Source organism: Thunnus maccoyii, chromosome 18 (genome assembly GCF_910596095.1).
Source record: "Thunnus maccoyii chromosome 18, fThuMac1.1, whole genome shotgun sequence".
NCBI classification, from domain to species: Eukaryota; Metazoa; Chordata; class Actinopteri; order Scombriformes; family Scombridae; genus Thunnus; species Thunnus maccoyii.
In genome coordinates this window covers 2816186-2832336 of record NC_056550.1, presented here as the reverse complement: position 1 = coordinate 2832336, position 16151 = coordinate 2816186, and the positions used below count along the sequence as shown (strand labels likewise).

General features: G+C 38.8%; 1 protein-coding gene across 1 annotated transcript; it reads right to left on the bottom strand.

Moving 5' to 3' along the window:
* Nucleotides 1-1214: 1214 nt before the first annotated feature.
* LOC121883440 (NACHT, LRR and PYD domains-containing protein 12-like) lies at nucleotides 1215-15414 on the bottom strand. Its single transcript, XM_042391713.1, has 12 exons — nucleotides 15361-15414; nucleotides 14556-14971; nucleotides 13013-13298; nucleotides 12829-12933; nucleotides 7053-8922; nucleotides 6646-6819; nucleotides 6262-6435; nucleotides 5568-5741; nucleotides 5155-5328; nucleotides 3788-3834; nucleotides 2223-2415; nucleotides 1215-1879 (listed from the first exon to the last, which is right to left on the bottom strand). Exons 3-12 carry the CDS (start codon nucleotides 13287-13289, stop codon nucleotides 1807-1809), a joined length of 3261 nt encoding a protein of 1086 aa, XP_042247647.1. The 5' UTR covers nucleotides 13290-13298; nucleotides 14556-14971; nucleotides 15361-15414; the 3' UTR covers nucleotides 1215-1806.
* Between the last annotated feature and the right edge of the window lie 737 nt (nucleotides 15415-16151).

Genomic DNA, 16151 nt, shown 5'->3' with positions numbered 1-16151 from the left:
TCGCTGTTTAAGGAAATTAATGAGCCTTATTTTTTTTTTTTTTAGAAACATATTTGTGAGCATTTTTTTTTATCTTTTTAGAATAAGGGTCTCTGGCACAACTTCACCTACTTCCAAGGTGCACGGAGAAGGGAAAGAAGTCTAGAGAGATGGGAACTCCAGCAACACTTGTATGAAGAACAACTTTATTAGGTGACTGATAAACTAATAAAGTTGTTCTTCATACTACAAGTGTTGCTGGAGTTCTCATCTCTCTGAAAATAAGAAAAACACAGAATAGCCAGCTGTCTTTTTTTTCTTATAATTATGTGTAACAAAATTTTAAAACTGAAATAGCTTAGGTTGAGATTTTAAAAAACAGTGTGCACACATACAAATAGACAGGAGCATAGGAGACAAAGCACCAGCACAAAACAAAAAATCAAAACCTGTGCACTGTCAGCACTTGTGGTGAATTTATTAAATAGCTGAATCATTCTACAACTAGGGGTACATTTAATGTCCATTGATGATAATTATAATTTTATTATTTTCTTCAAACATATATTTTATCTATAAGGGAAAGCATATTATAATATTACACAAACATTCTGTGTACACTATGTTTCATTTAGCTTGAAATTTCAGTTGAGTGGCTCTTGGTTTCAAAATAATGAATAAATACCATTAAAGTCAACATTATCTAATTTTTATTTATTTCAAAATTCTAAATACTAAAGAAAAATAGTACTTTCTAAATTGAGTTTCACATTTAAATGAAGTAAATGGTTTAGTTGATTGATGTCTGCAAAAGTTCTGTCAACTATGTTACTAACAGAACACGCCCCTGCAATTTAAAAAATTTTACTTGTCCCAAAACCATGTAACCAGCATCATTTTCCTCAGTGGCAGACATTTTGAACACATTGTAGTGAGTGTTCTCTCATTTTTTTTCAATATTTTATCTATAATCAGGCATATTTGACCGTCAACTATGTTAGGTACATTGTTATGGTTTACTAGTTTTTTCACACACACACTACAGCAATGTTTCGGTCAAGGCAATTGCTTGACCAAAATGTAGCTATATAATAAATTCATTATAGGTTCTGGCAGTGTGCAGGTGTCAATTTTTTTTGTTTTGACATTTATAAAAGACACCAAATACCATGGTTCATAAGAAAGATATTTTAATCTATCAGTTGTATACAAACACAACAACTTGAGTCATTTTATTTTCAAATTGTCCATATTCTTGTACAAGTTATGTTACAAGTTACAGTATGTTACAACCCTCACCCTGAGTACATGTAGACGTTAGGCCTCATGCTAGAAGCACTCAAATGAAATTATTTTTTGTGGCATGTAAAAATGATTTAAGAGAACCAGTGGCATCTTGTGGTGTACTTAGAATTTTCTTTTAGGTACCAACAAAATTTACAGGTGATCCAGAACTATCGTACGAGTTATGCAGAGACTGTCTATGTATACAGGGCAAAAACACTTATTTGACCATTTTTGTGAAAAAAACCCACAAACAGAGCTGGACTAGTCATCTGCATCAATTATCCTACAGATGAAATCTCATGAACTTGCACCTCCTCGTGAACAGGTGACATTCATCAGGCTGAAACGAGAGATTTATGACAAGTTTGTGCAGTTAAAAGAATTTGTTGAATCCAATGTGGAATACTTGTATGAACAATCCTCACAGAATAAAGTCAGAGAAGAAGACGAAAATGTTCTTGCATAAGGCACAATTCACACTGACTAAACAATTACATGATAATCCAAAGACTTATATCCAAAACTCAAAATGCATATTTGTTAAATGTGTGATCTTGTACTGTCTTGTTGCAGCAGAAGTGTGAGTCTACGGAGGCGATTCTTCCTCTTCCATCTGACACAGAGACACAGAGGAGTTAAACCTAATCAGATACTCAAACCCAAATGCAGGGTAGAGGGGTTCAGTGAATGTGGATTGAAAGGTGTGTAGGTGGTTCAGTGTGTCAGAGGAGACTCTGTAGAAGGACACAATGCCAGCAGGCCAGTCCAGATACACTGCCACTCTGTCAGGATCAGAGGTGGGAGTATTTATGGCTGTCATTCTGTTATTGTTAAAGGCAGAGTAACGGTCACGAGAGCAGCACAAACTCCAAGACCTGTCACTGAGCCCAAGGCAGCAGTCTGTAGCTTCTCCTCTCCTTCTGATTCCCCTGTAAGTCACTCCCACAGACACCCACCCTTTCCTCTCCACCTCCCAGTAGCAGCGGCCAGTCAGACCATTTGTGCACAGCAGCTGCTTCCAGTGGAGGAATCTCTCTGGGTGATGAGGGTAAGACTGCTCCTCTCTCACCAGAGTCACTGTTGTCTTGTCCTCAGACAGAGAGAGGTATCTGTGCGCTGTGTTTGGGTCCAGGGTGAGTTCACAAGCATCTGATGGGGAGAACAAGAAATTATTCAGATGCAGGTACTGATCTAACAGCATTTTTGTTTTTGTCACTTTTCCAAAAAATCTAACAAATGAGAACAAATACATAATTAATTCAAATTAATTTCATTTTTATCTGTATTTATCTTAATTCAATGCTTAGGCCTCACAAATGTTCCTGATTTTTTAAAAATTAGTTAGAAAAACTGAATGAGTAAGCGCCCATGTCTCATTTATGAGATGTGTGCAGACTTCTAATTTGTTTTTACAATTGTGAATTTTGATTGTTTTCATATAAAAATACTGGCAAAACAGACTCATACAATAATATTTGCTTGAGGAATTACGTAATCCTGCTGGCCTGGGAGCAAAAAGTTCCCCCCGGGAAAGCTGGAGAAGGTTGATGGGGTAACAAAAGTCATATTTGCTGCTCACGTCACGTTTGGTAGGGACTGTAATTTGAAACTAGTAACCAAAGAACATATGTCAGCTATCAGATATTGTATAAAGGTAACAGGACAACATTGGGACATAGTTCCCAAAAACCTGAGCTGGATGTGTACCGTGGATACAGAAGTTAAGGAGACAAAGTGTGACTGACAGACACCTGTCAGCACCAGAGAAGGTCTGACTGCAGATATCAGGCCAGGTAGGCCTATGCTGTTAAACAATTTATTCCAGTTTGTCAAAAATAGTGGCTTTTTACAATATCTTGATTGAAAGTATGACATGAATACTTAACAGTATCATAGCACAGTAAGAATGTTTTCCTCTGAGAGCCCTCCCATGTTCATCTTATCTCCCTCCTTACCGTCCTCTCCCTCATCTGAAAGTCTTCAAAGAACAATACAGCTAATGGCAATATTAATTATATTACAAGCAATAAGACAATGAATGTAAAATAATAAAAATAAAAATACCTATACTTGCGTTCACACACATATATATGCAAGATAAATACAAATCCTAAATGAACCAAACAAATACAAAAATAAATTTTAAAAAAGTGACTTTTATTTCAGGAAAATTACCTGGCTATTTTCATATTATAAAAAATACTAAAAAGCTATTTCAGAAATGGAATTAAAAGGAATGTAAAAATACCCAGACAGACAGTGCATTTTTAGAACTAAAGTAGAAGACAGAGCCTGTTGCACTTATACACTGTAAACTTTGAATTCAAACCAATCATTACAGATTGAATATTTTATTTCTTCCCACATTCGTATTTCAAATAAAAAGTGACGGCCCTAACAGACAGTCCTGCTTCCCAAAGGTATCGTACAAGGGCCAAATAGATACAAAGTCATGCAAAACTTTATGTTACGTTATGATTGTTTTTTCTACATTCATGAATCAAAGTGAATACACACTTACACTTCCTCAGTCCAGATTTCAACCAGCGCATTCCAGCATGGTCGACACTAGAGGAATACACAAAATCAGACTATTATATTTTCTTTTTACAAGCAATATCACTCATAATCCTGAAATATGAAACAGTATGAGATTCTAGCCTTCTACCAGCCATTATGCTCTACATACATAAGTGGAGCAACCGCAGGGGCAGAGGAGGCAGCCACCTCACGGTCAACGCTCAGAAGGGGCCCCACTGGGGACAAAGCACAGGTACAGCAGAAATAGTAACTAACTCTCTTAACTTTTTCTATTCATTCTCTATGATAGTTCTTATCACTACGAATGTAATCCCCCCTCTGACCACAATGTGGGTTTCAATGGCAGAGTGGTGCTGTCCGTATTTCTGCTTGTTGACTCCACAGAGAGTGAAGACTGCAAAATCAGTGATTCAAAGTTTATGATTAACTTTGCTGAAAACATTAGCCAAAATGAAACTCGCAAGACGAAGTTTCAGCCGTCTGAGGTTCAGTAAGAGCCATTTGCATTTGTGCATGGATGAGGCCAAACTATCAACCTCACTTTTCTGTGTGTTAAACGGGACATAAATATGACAAAGTGGTTGGCAGGTTTGACATGAAAAAGAGGAAGGTGAAGTTTTATAAAGGGTCTGTGATATGCACAAAGTTTGTTAACCTTTGTGGATTATATTGTTCTATGGAGGATGGTGGAATACACAAATGGACTACACCAAATTATAGACTGAGCAGAGACAGCAATTGGTTGGTGAAACATCCATAATTAGTCTTTATTAAGTTAAGTTTTGGTTATGAAGAAATCAGTCAGAATGTTAGATTAATCTGTTGTTTATCTCCATACTTACCGCATCTCAGCACCTGTCTGTGTCACTGCCTGTGGTGTTGTTGACTATCTACTTTGTATTTGAATAGGCCTTGTAGTGTTGTAGACTGCTGTGTCTATTTTATGTTTATGTTATTCCCATGTAAGAAGGACATGATACTGAGACAGTGCACCTGGCCTGTCACTGTCTATCGGCGGTGGTGCTGAACCGTTCCTTAATTGATGCACATAGAGCACTGTGTGCTGTTCTCTGTGCTGAAACATTTGAACATAGCTGGCAACCTCTTTCCTTTTTTATTCTTTAGAACAAGCTTGTCTGATAACGTGGCCTCACTGTATGTTTTCTTAAACATACCATAGGCTTGCTTGGCTCAATAACTGACAATATGTGATTATGGATAGGATAGGAGAGGGTATATCAGCTATTTTACAGTTGTGAATTTTAAGATGACTTTATCAGAAGGGCCCCTTGAGAATGTTCTGCCCCCTGCTGTACTGAGAGTCTAGCTCCACCCCTGTCTACATACCAGAGAGTGTCCAGTGTCCACTGTGGATCATCCAGACCAGCAGAGAGCAGTGTCACCCCAGACTCTCCTAGATGATTGTAGCTCAGATCCAGCTCTCTCAGATGGGAGGGGTTGGAGCTCAGAGCTGAGGCCAGAGAAGCACAGCTTTCCTCAGTGACCAGACAGCCTGATAACCTACACGCACACACGAGAGAGAGAGACACACACAAAAAAGCTGGGGATGTTTTAGAAAAACCAATTGCAGCTGTTGTACCCATAATCGTCTCTCTGCTGTTATGTGGTCAGATTGACAGTTTTTGAATAAGCTTGCGTCAAAATCTTCAAAACTGTCTTTTGGTAATTTAGGTCTCAACACTGGAGACAGCAAGGACGATTTAAATGGTTACCTGTTAATCAAAACAATTATTCCTGACCTGAGAATTCTCAGTCTAAAGTGTGGACACGCCAGTCCAGAGGAGAGCAGTTTCACTCCTGAATGCTGCAGGTCATTGTTACTGATATCCAGCTCTCTCAGACGGGAGGACTGCAAGCTGAGAACTGAGGTCAGAGCTTCACAGCTTCTCTCTGACAGGTTACACATATTCAACCTGAAGAATTTGAATGAAAAAGCAAATTTGACAATAAGTTAGACTAAATACAGAATTTGAGAAGAGTGATATGCACATATAAAATTTTGTTTCACTCATACTGTAACTGCTGCCATGGCCAAAAAAGACCTTTTTTCAACTGGCAGAAGAGTTATGTATTTTCTCCTGTTTTATTATATGTTTATCAGTGCATGTCTGCAAACTGGAGAAAAAATTTCTCTTACAATACATGTTTTTAGTGAAATTGTATTATATACCTGCAGGGTTACATGTCATTATCAAACAAGTGTAAATCTAAGAGCATATTTATCAGTTCACATTAATATACATTAACTCTTCAATAATCTCTTGTGCCTCATACTCATATGAAAGCCTCTGCTACAAACTGGGGAATGGAATTTTAAAGACATGGGCATTTAGTTCTCTCACATCCCTCCTTGACCATCACACTTTATAACATATTTTAAGAATCCCAAAATGATTTAAAAGAGAGCTAAACTGAAATTTCATTGATGTTGACCTGAGAGTTTCCAGTGTAGAGTGTGGACTCTCCAGTCCAGCACATAACAGCTTAACTCCTGCATCCTGCAGGTCATTGTTACTAAGATCCAGCTCTCTCATACTGGAGGACTGTGAGCTGAGAACTGAGGCCAGAGCTCCACAGCTTCTCCAGGACAGTTTACAGCCACTCAATCTGAATAGGGACCAGAAATTAAATTTGCTCACAATAAACTTAATATCAAATCCCTTCATTTATATGGGCAGACACACAAATATATACATACAATTACATACAGTATTCTTTGCTATATTACAACAAAATAGATTAATGCAGGGCACAAACATAAAATATGTTATGGTGAATTACAAATTTCAAATTGTTGTAAAATTAAAGTGAACTGACCTGACAGTTTCCAGTCTACAGTGTGGACTCTCCAATCCAGCACAGAGCTGCTTCACTCCTGAATCCTGTAGGGTGTTGTTACTGAGGTCCAGCTCTCTCAGACTGGAGGACTGCAAGCTGAGAACTGAGGCCAAAGCTTCACAGCCTCTCTCTGACAGGTTACAGCCACTCAAGCTGAAGAGGAGTTTGTAACAAATATAACATTAGCCACAAACTACAATTAACTGGCCAAGGCCAACTGTAACTGTGACTCAAGCAGTATTGTGTGCAGTGCTATTTTTGCTTTTAGACTTTATAAGCTAAAAAAGTGATCAAATAAATTTGGAAGATCAATCTCTTCTGTTAGAAATTCTTTACATACAGTCATATAACATATATAATATATATAATATTATCTATAGACCTACAAGAATACAGTAGAGGCCTTGACCACTGGCAGCAGCCTCAGGAGACCTTCCTCTGAAACAGAGTCCTTCCTAAGGTCAAACACACCTAGGTCTTTTTCTGATGACAGTAGGATGAAAGCTAGAGCTGACCACTGAGCAGGAGAGAGTTTGTCTGCATAGAGACTTCCTGAATTCAGGTACTGTTGGATCTCCTCCACTAGAGAATGATCATTTAGCTCATTCAGACAGTGGAACAGGTTGATGCATCTTTCTGCAGACAGATTCTTTCGGATCTTTTCCTTGATGTACTGCACTGTTTCCTGATTGGCCTCTGTAGTACTTATTGTATGTTTCAGCAGGCCCTGTAGGCTTTTCTGATTAGTCTCCAGGGAGAGACCCAGAAGGAAGCGGAGGAACAAGTCCAGGTGTCCATCCAGACTCTGTAGGGCCCTGTCAATAGCCATTCTTTGGACCTCTGCTACAGATGGTTTGCTGAAAAGCATCTGCACACTTTGGAACTTGAGTTGTTGTAGCGCCATCACATTTTTGTTTCTGTTAATGAGTGACTGCACCACATAAACAGCAGCCAAAAACTCCTGAATGCTCAGATGGACAAAACTGAACATCCTATCCTCGTCCTTGTCCTTCTTCCACCTGCGCTCCTTTTTAAAGATCTGTGTGAACACTCCTGAGTACACTGAGGCTTCATCTAAATCAATACCACTCTCTTTGAGATCTTTTTCATAGAAAATCAAGTTCCCCTTTTCCAGTTGGTAAAAAGCCAGTTTTGCAAGTGATTGAATGTACTGAATGCTCTTCTCTGTGCCATACTTCTCTTTTGTCTGTCTGATCTGAAACATCAAGAACTCTGTGTACAACTCAGTCAGAGTCTTGGGCAGTTCTCCTCCCTCACTGGTTTTCAAAATGTCCTCCAGAACTGTAGCGGTGATCCAGCAGAAGACCGGGATGTGGCACATGATGTGGAGGCTTCGTGATGTCTTGATGTGGGAAATGATTCTGTTGACCATCTGCTCATCTCTGAATCTCTTCCTGAAGTACTCCTCCTTCTGTAGGTCAGTGAACCCTCTGACCTCTGTCATGACGTCCACAAAGTCAAGAGGGATCTGATTGGCCGCCGCCGGTCGAGTGGTTATCCAGAGGCGAGCAGAAGGAAGCAGATCCCCCTTGATAAGGCTCGTCAACAGGACTTCTACTCCAATTGACTGTGTCACATCAATAATTGGAGTGTGGTCACTAGTAAAGTTGAGGTGAAGGCGATTTTCATCCAGCCCATCAAACACAAACAGAAGTTTGAATTTACTTTTGTCATAGTTGGTGTTTCCTGAAGCCTGTAATTTTGTGAAAATGTCATTAAGATCCTCCTCCTTGATATCTCTAGTTTCCCTGATACATTTGTGAATGAGCTCTGCAAAACGAAACCTTCTCCCCTTCAGTAAATTCAGCTGGCGGAAGGTGAAGGGGAATGTGAGATGCACATCTTGATTGGCTCTTCCTTCAGCCCAGTCCAGGATGAACTTGTGTACAAGGAATGTTTTGCCAATTCCAGCAATCCCACTGGTCAGGACTGTTCGTACCGGTGTGTTTTTTCCAGAAGGATGTTTCAAGATATCATTGGGTTGGACTACTTTCTCTGTTACCCCTGGTTCTTTTGATGCCATCTCAATGTGCCTGACCTCATGCTGCCTGGTGATGTTCACAAAGCTCCCATATGTGATGTAGAGCACTATATAGATGTCATCTAGGTGTTTTTTATCCACCCTTTCTGTCCACCCTTCTTGTGCACACATAAACCTGTTCTGGAGGTGTGATTGGAGTGTACGCTGGTATGATCCAATGGGTTCTGGAGGGTCAGGTTCTAGCTCCAGCAAATCTATGTAGGACAAATGAATGTGGAAGAAAACAACGTATCAAAGCTGTATATCCACAAACAGATTCATATCTTTCATTTCATATGTGACAGCGTTACCTCCCCCATGTAGGTCGTATATTTGGTGCTGTTTGCAGTTAGCTCTAAAACTCTGATGAAAAGTTAGGCCATAGGCTAAGGAGTCATTGAAAAGCTTTTGGTGCAGATCCAGAGCCAGGTGCAGCTTCGCAACCCATTTTTAAACAGTTTTTGCTATTTTCTTATGAAGTACCACTCTTACCTAAAGGAATAGTTTAACATTTTGGGAAAATCATTTTTTTGATTTCTTTACAAGAGTCAGATGATTAGATTGATACCACTCTCATATCTGTCAGTTAAGTACGGAGGTGATTAGTCAAGCTAAACACAAAGACTATAAGCAGAGGGAAAGTGCTAGCCTCTCTCCAAAGTTGAAAAATACATCTACCATACCTACCAACAGCTACACTTACTTTAGAGGGGCTGGTACCAATGAACAATAGTTTATCCTTCCACCCAGTAATTCCATGCAGTATCTACAGCTGAAATGTGGGTTGCTAGATACAATCAATGAGCTCACAGCTTTAAGTATATAGTATAGGTCTAGGTTTAGGTATAGTACAGGCATGATGGTACCAAACCTCAAAACCTCATTGTGTCAAAAAGAGTTCAGGGAATCACTGCACTTGGCTGTTGTTCACCAAGAAACATAATAATTCTCCTTTCTGGTTCCGGTTGACAGCTGGCAGGTTGCTTGTATGCTCACTCTCAGGAAAAATCAGTGGATTATTCAGTTTCAACAAAATTTCTCAACATTTGATCACCCTGATATACTCACAGATATGTGATTTTTCTTAGTTCTGAGTCATCACATTAAAAACTATCAAGCAAGACTGAGAACATATTTGTTTTGTTTTGTTAATCTCCCTTTTTGTGGGTCACCTCTGCTGAAACCATATCAACACTGTGGACTCTGGGTCAGAGCCCCTGCGTCTAAGTGCTGGATTCTGTCTACTGTCTACAATGCCGACACTGGCACTGGCTGCAATATACCGACATAGGACCCCTGTACTAGTGATTGCTGTTTTCCTGTCTCCCCAGCTACTGCTTCAACCTGGATGAATATGACTCCACTTACCTCCCCATCTGGCTGTGATAGCTATGTCTGCCTCAACCAGAAGATTTTTGAGCTGGAACATCTGTTAGTGTATCTATTTTAACATATTACAAATGAAGCTTAGCACAAGTTCAATCAGGAGGACTATTTATTCTCATTCCTCTCTCTCTATTTTCCCACAATCTCTATCAGTCAATCATATCTTTGCTATTAGACTAGTTTTAGTTAAACCAACCAGATTTTCCCACGATCTTCAGCAGCCAATCATATCTTTGCTATTAGACTTTAAATCTGTTCTCCTGCCTGTTGCTGCCAGCTGTCATTTCAGTGTGAATTGTCACAACCCTCCTCCTCCACATTCACCTCCAGTTTCATCACTTCCAGCACCAGGGTCTGAGATCACCAGAAGTCTTTTCATTTTCTCATCCATCAAGATCTCAGCGTTCTCTTCATCCATCACCATCACCAGTATCTAGACTCCACTGGGGGTATCCTACTCTACTTACGGCTTCACTACCCCCTTTAATATATGATGATGTCATGATGGGGTCTAATAACCAAAGACTCAACTTGCGCTTATATCCAAAGTTCCTGATGACCCACCCTGCTCCAACAGAACCAGTTTGAACTTGTTGTGCTGGCATTGCTGATTCTTTGTTGGGGTCGGTTGTGTATGGAGTCTGCCTGGAATTATATGTAAGTAGCCCCCTCTTATTCAGTGTTTAAATTCCAATTTTAGCCATTGGTGTAGAGGTAACATTACAGGATGCAGCTGCAGGCTATAATGTGGAGGGAAAGCAGATGCAGCTATTCCGCAGAGTGTAACTTTCATTTATCTGTTTTCAGATCTCTGAAAGGTGTAAAGGAAGAGCTAAAGCAGGCATTGGCTAGGGCTGCTGTACTTCAGTCTATTTCTGCTTGCCGCAAGACCAAGATCAAGCAGCAACAACCAAGGCTTGAAATTGAAGCCAACGCGGAAGTACCTTAAAGTGCAATACCATTGACGGTCACTAGATGCTGGTTCCAAAAAATCCCCACACACAGGAATATATACTGTGTTGAACATTCAGTTTTAGAGAATTTGGCTTTTAGGCGGACACCTACTCATTCTATTCATGTTTTCAACTGCTGTCGGTGTAGGTACCAGATCATGGATGTATTATAAGAGCTAGACAGGGCTCCACCACTCAGGCTTACAGCCAATTTTTCCCAGTGATCACTTGTGGTATTGCAGCAAAAATCCCCCTGTTGACAGGACACCTCGAGCTGCAAACAAGGTCAATTATGACTCTTTCTATTATGAACTTTTGATCCGTGGAGGTTTTATATGTCTTAAACTTTACTCAAGCCAAGAAAAGCTTTTTAAAAATCTGTGACGTCATCACAATGTAAAGTCTATGGGCTAAGCCTGAACCCCCAGGTGGGGCCAGCAGAGGAAACATTACTGAGCATATTCAGTGGACAACACAGAAGCAAACCCAGAAGCTAGAAACTTTTTCTGGCATATGCGCCAGCCAAGCAATTCTTATTTGACTGAATGGGCGCCATTTTTGGTCCGGTATCCAGCTCTTATAATACATCCATGCACCAGATTGGCCCGGGGTCCTAGCTGTGTGTTCTGCAGAGTAATGATGATGCACTTCCATGTGGTCTTCGTTTGTTAGCTAATGTTAGCTACATGCTACAGCTGTGGTGTAGCATGGATGTATACAAGTAGTGTGCTGCCAAAATGTTCTGGGTGGAAGAATTATTGTTCTGCATGTTGGAGTAAGTGGATTATTAAATTATTTTGACAGTAATTGTTTGGGTCATGGAGTGTACAACTGCATGCACTGAATGGACAACTGGGGACAAATACATTAATAAGGATATTGTATTAAGAGACAGTAGGTAGGAGATTTGAATGCTGGAGACACAACTGACGTTTCTTCTGTCAAGACAGGGATTGGCTGATTTGTCACAGTTTTGCAGCATTTTTGCCTTACTGAATTCCATTTGTGGGTTGTACATGGAATTTGTTGTACTTTTTCTAATAAATAATGGAGCAGCCCATGTTCCAGACTGCAGAAATACATTTATGCCCAGCACAGAATTAAATAAAGAATTAAAAAAAAAAAAAAATGTGTACAGATGGGTCACTGTCTGCATTATATACATATTAAAGACATTAAAAATCTACATTAAAAATATCTATCTGGTATTGTATTATTAGAATATCTATATCTGTAGAAAGATGTATTGCTTAGATGTAAATATTGGCGTTGATATTTGTTCTAATAAATATTAGTCTCAGACTGTAGCCAGACATTTATGCACAAAACACACACACATCTAATAAAATGTAAATGCCAAATTTTAAATGTAATTAATTTATATCTGTTTGTGTAGGGAGTGTAAGTTCACTAAGTGTATATACACTCACCAGCAACTTTATTAGGAACACCTATGCAATCTAATGCAATCCAAAACAACAGCTCTGACATAAATTCTACTTTTACGAAGCTTATACATTTTCAGTTTTTATTGACATTATCAGAAAGGTGATAATTCTACTTTATGTTTATTATTGAGGTTGTAGTGGGTGGTGTATTGGAGTGCATTATATTGAAAAGTGTTCCTAATATTTTGCCCCCCTCATGTATGTTACTGGACTGGACACACATGGTATATAGAAATGAATACCTGTGTCCAGGACAAATTATTTAATTAAACCTTGATATGTTTAAGACAAGATAAGCACTTAACTTACATAATTAAGAGGACAGGAGATTTACCTTCAGTCTGATTGCTGGCAAGAGGGTGAAGACAAGAAGCAGCCTGTGGTTGAATGGAAGATGTTTCCCTGCCCTCTGAAGTCTCTGCAACACCACGGACATTCACTGAGAGAGAAAGAGAGTCAACATCCTAAAACCTACTTTTTATACAAACCAGGACTTCGTCTCAGATTTGATAACTTACATTTGGGCCCTGAGATGATGCTGGACAAACTCTGTACCAGATCATTCCTGTTGATCTTCCTCAACACTTTTGTGATCACCTCCACGGACTGTTCACTGTAGGTCTGCACTATCAGGTCCAGTGTGTCCAGTCTGTCAGCCTTCTCTAGACAGCTCTTTCGGATGACTGGGAAATCTTCTAGGATTTCAGCTTGCTGCAGGAACCACTTGAAGATCTTAAGCTCTTCATCTCCCAGATCATCCAGTGTTTCCAGGAGTATCTCCGGAACTGCCGTCATTATTAGTTCCTAGCAATTTCAGAGGATCTTTTTTACCTCCAATAGCAAGATGATCAAAAGGGAATCTGATCTCACCTCATCTCACAACGTTGTTCTAACAGTGTTTTCAATATGTGAATCATGTTTATTACTTTAACATATTTATGGAATTACTAACTTTTATTACTAACTATGTCTTAAGGATGTATCTGCAAAGCTGCTAGCTTGATTATACTAAGTTATAACGAGCCCACTATCCCTAGGAATTATGTCCATATTAGATGATTCTGCACCTCATCCAGTGCCAAAGTTAGTGCTAATGTAGCTAGTATTTTGCCCTTCATGTAGCAAGATGAAGTGTAAACGTGCAGAGGTCAGATCAAAGCACTGCTGAGTCTAAGTACAGATTAACAGAACCACTAGTCTTGTTTTTCTGGATCTGGTATGCAGTGGTAAAAGTCCAACATATTCAGATACTATCGGGACATCACAATGGGTATCATCATTGTAGGAAGCCAATATGAGTAGACATGCTTTTCTAGAATACTCTACTGCCCTGAACGATGATCTCCAGTCATTTAAAGAAGATTTGATTTGTAGTAAGTGAGCATTAAATAAATTTTGGTATGTTCCTTAAAAATGTCATTACTTGGTGTGTGGTTTATTTATGTTGAAGCTGAATATAGGGAAGTAAAATAACAGGAACTTAAGTCACCACTAAACCGTCAGACAGATGGATTTCACAATGTGTAATACGTATTCACATATCTTTAAGCAAGTTTCAACATAAAAGAATGTCTTGTCTTTTTTCCACTGTTTTTTCCTACAAAATGTACTATGGAAAGTTTTCACTTCTGACTGTCTACTATTGAGTGCAGAAAAAATAGCAAGACCACCTGCTCTTTCCTTAACTGTCTGATCATGGTGATACAGATTTTTTTGTTGCAAGTTTGAATGTTGCACAGTTTGGTGAAACAGTAGTATTCTGCTCTTGAAGTATCAGCAATGGCATACATACCCTTCAGTCAAAATTATATAAACATGCAGACTAGTTCTGGGATTTTTTCACATCACAAGACATTCGTAACATGTCTAGCCTGTGTGTTGCCTTCTGGCAACACTAACAATAACTAAATGTTCTCAAAGAAGGCTCACTTGTCCCTGCAGTCACAAATCACAGGACAACTCCAATGAATATTCAGATATAGAACTACACTTTTAAGTCATTCTTACTTATATCTATAGAATACAAGGCAATATTTTCTTTATTAAACATGGAGAACTCACATCCAAGTGAAGAGATTTTCATTCTTCATCCATACAGGAAGCACTGACAGACGCTGCTGATTGTCCCTCAGTCGTGTGTATGATGCTGCTGTCACATCCTCAAAACTTCACTCTTGTAATGGCAGTGTGTCATGCGTAAGCCGCCCCTCATGATTTCCTCACATACTGTCAACAAGTCTTGCCAAACATACTTAGTATGTCTTTAGTCAATCTTACTGGTAACAGTACATTACTGGGAAGGAGTGTACAAGTGTACAGATCAGGTAGTTTTTATTTTTTCCCACTAGATGGAGAACTTCAGCTAAATCCCATACACTTTCATAGTAAATACATGGCTGATACATAGTGTGCTCCTCTCTTCCATTCTTGGTTCAGAACAGGACATCTGTCATAAAAGATGCCAGAACCATGGACAGCTTCAGGAGGAGAGGCAGAGAAACAGGTTATCACTGCTTAAAATATAATGATTGATAAGTTGTATGTTTTTAGCAATAAAGGATTTTAAAAGATGTTTCAATATTTGCTGGAAGGGGCAGGAGGTATGTTGGGAATTATGCTGGGGTGTCATAGATAGAAGAGAAATTTCTTACACTTGTTTCTGAGTCATTTTGGTTGAGGAGAAATTCTACTGCAAAAAAACATTGAATTTATTTGTAACATAACTGTGAAGGCGCTGGGGATGATCAGCAAACTACAAAGTTTTATAAATGTGTCTTGTTTATTTAACTCTATATTATTCCATGATTTATCCCTATTTTATTATCCCTAATATTTTTATGATAATATTGTTTGGACTAATACATACCCTTCTAATCTCCATAAGCTTCATGTGCTGCAAAAAAAGATTGGTAAGATCGATGACTTTCTCAAACTCTTGGAAAGCTCTGCCACCCGCTCAGAAAACAAAACATTCTTTCAGTATAGACACATATCCATCAGATATATGTTTATTCATCAGTATCAGTTTTAGGCCTAAATATCATCATTCCCATGAAAAAATGTCATGTTCATGTATGCATGGAGAAACATGGAGAATGATGACATAAAAATGTGTTTTTTTTAATTGGCTATTAGTCTATGTCTGATTGTATTCTCATTTAAAGGACGAGTTCATAATTTTTCAAGTCTTTCTTAAAACAATAGTCAAGTTCCCAAATTAACACTGAAACATTTTCTTGCCTTAATCATTCCTCATATTCATACTGACCATTAGAGGACCCCTTCATAAGGCACTTACAATGTAAGTGATGGGGGTAAAAAACTAAAGTCCTCCTTTTGTGCAAAAATGTATTTAAAAGTTTATCTGTAGCTAATATGAAGCTTCAACCGTCCAAATAAGTCAAATCAACGTTAGTCTTTTTAGTGTCCCTCTTTATGTTACTATAAGCTACTTCCACCACAGCTCAACATGGAAACACTGTCCGAGGAAGCACAAAGAAGAAATTTGATGCTAAAAAGACTGTAAATGTGGCAGATATCCACTGTATATAACTAATTCGGACTGCTGAAGCACACTTGAAAGACACACTTGAAAAATTGTAAACCTATCCATTCTTTGCTTTTTTCCTTTAATGTCTAAGATTGATGATTATTTAG

What these genes read in the sequence shown, in the direction of transcription:
- LOC121883440 (XM_042391713.1), bottom strand. Translation starts at nt 13,289, where the DNA reads ATGACGGCAGTTCCGGAGATACTCCTGGAAACACTGGATGATCTGGGA. An exon ending in AAGGCCTCTACTGTATTCTT is followed by an intron (nt 6,820 to 7,052) that starts GTAGGTCTATAG and finishes ACTCCTCTTCAG; the next exon opens with CTTGAGTGGCTGTAACCTGT. An exon ending in TGGACACTGGACACTCTCTG is followed by an intron (nt 3,835 to 5,154) that starts GTATGTAGACAG and finishes GTATTCCTCTAG; the next exon opens with TGTCGACCATGCTGGAATGC.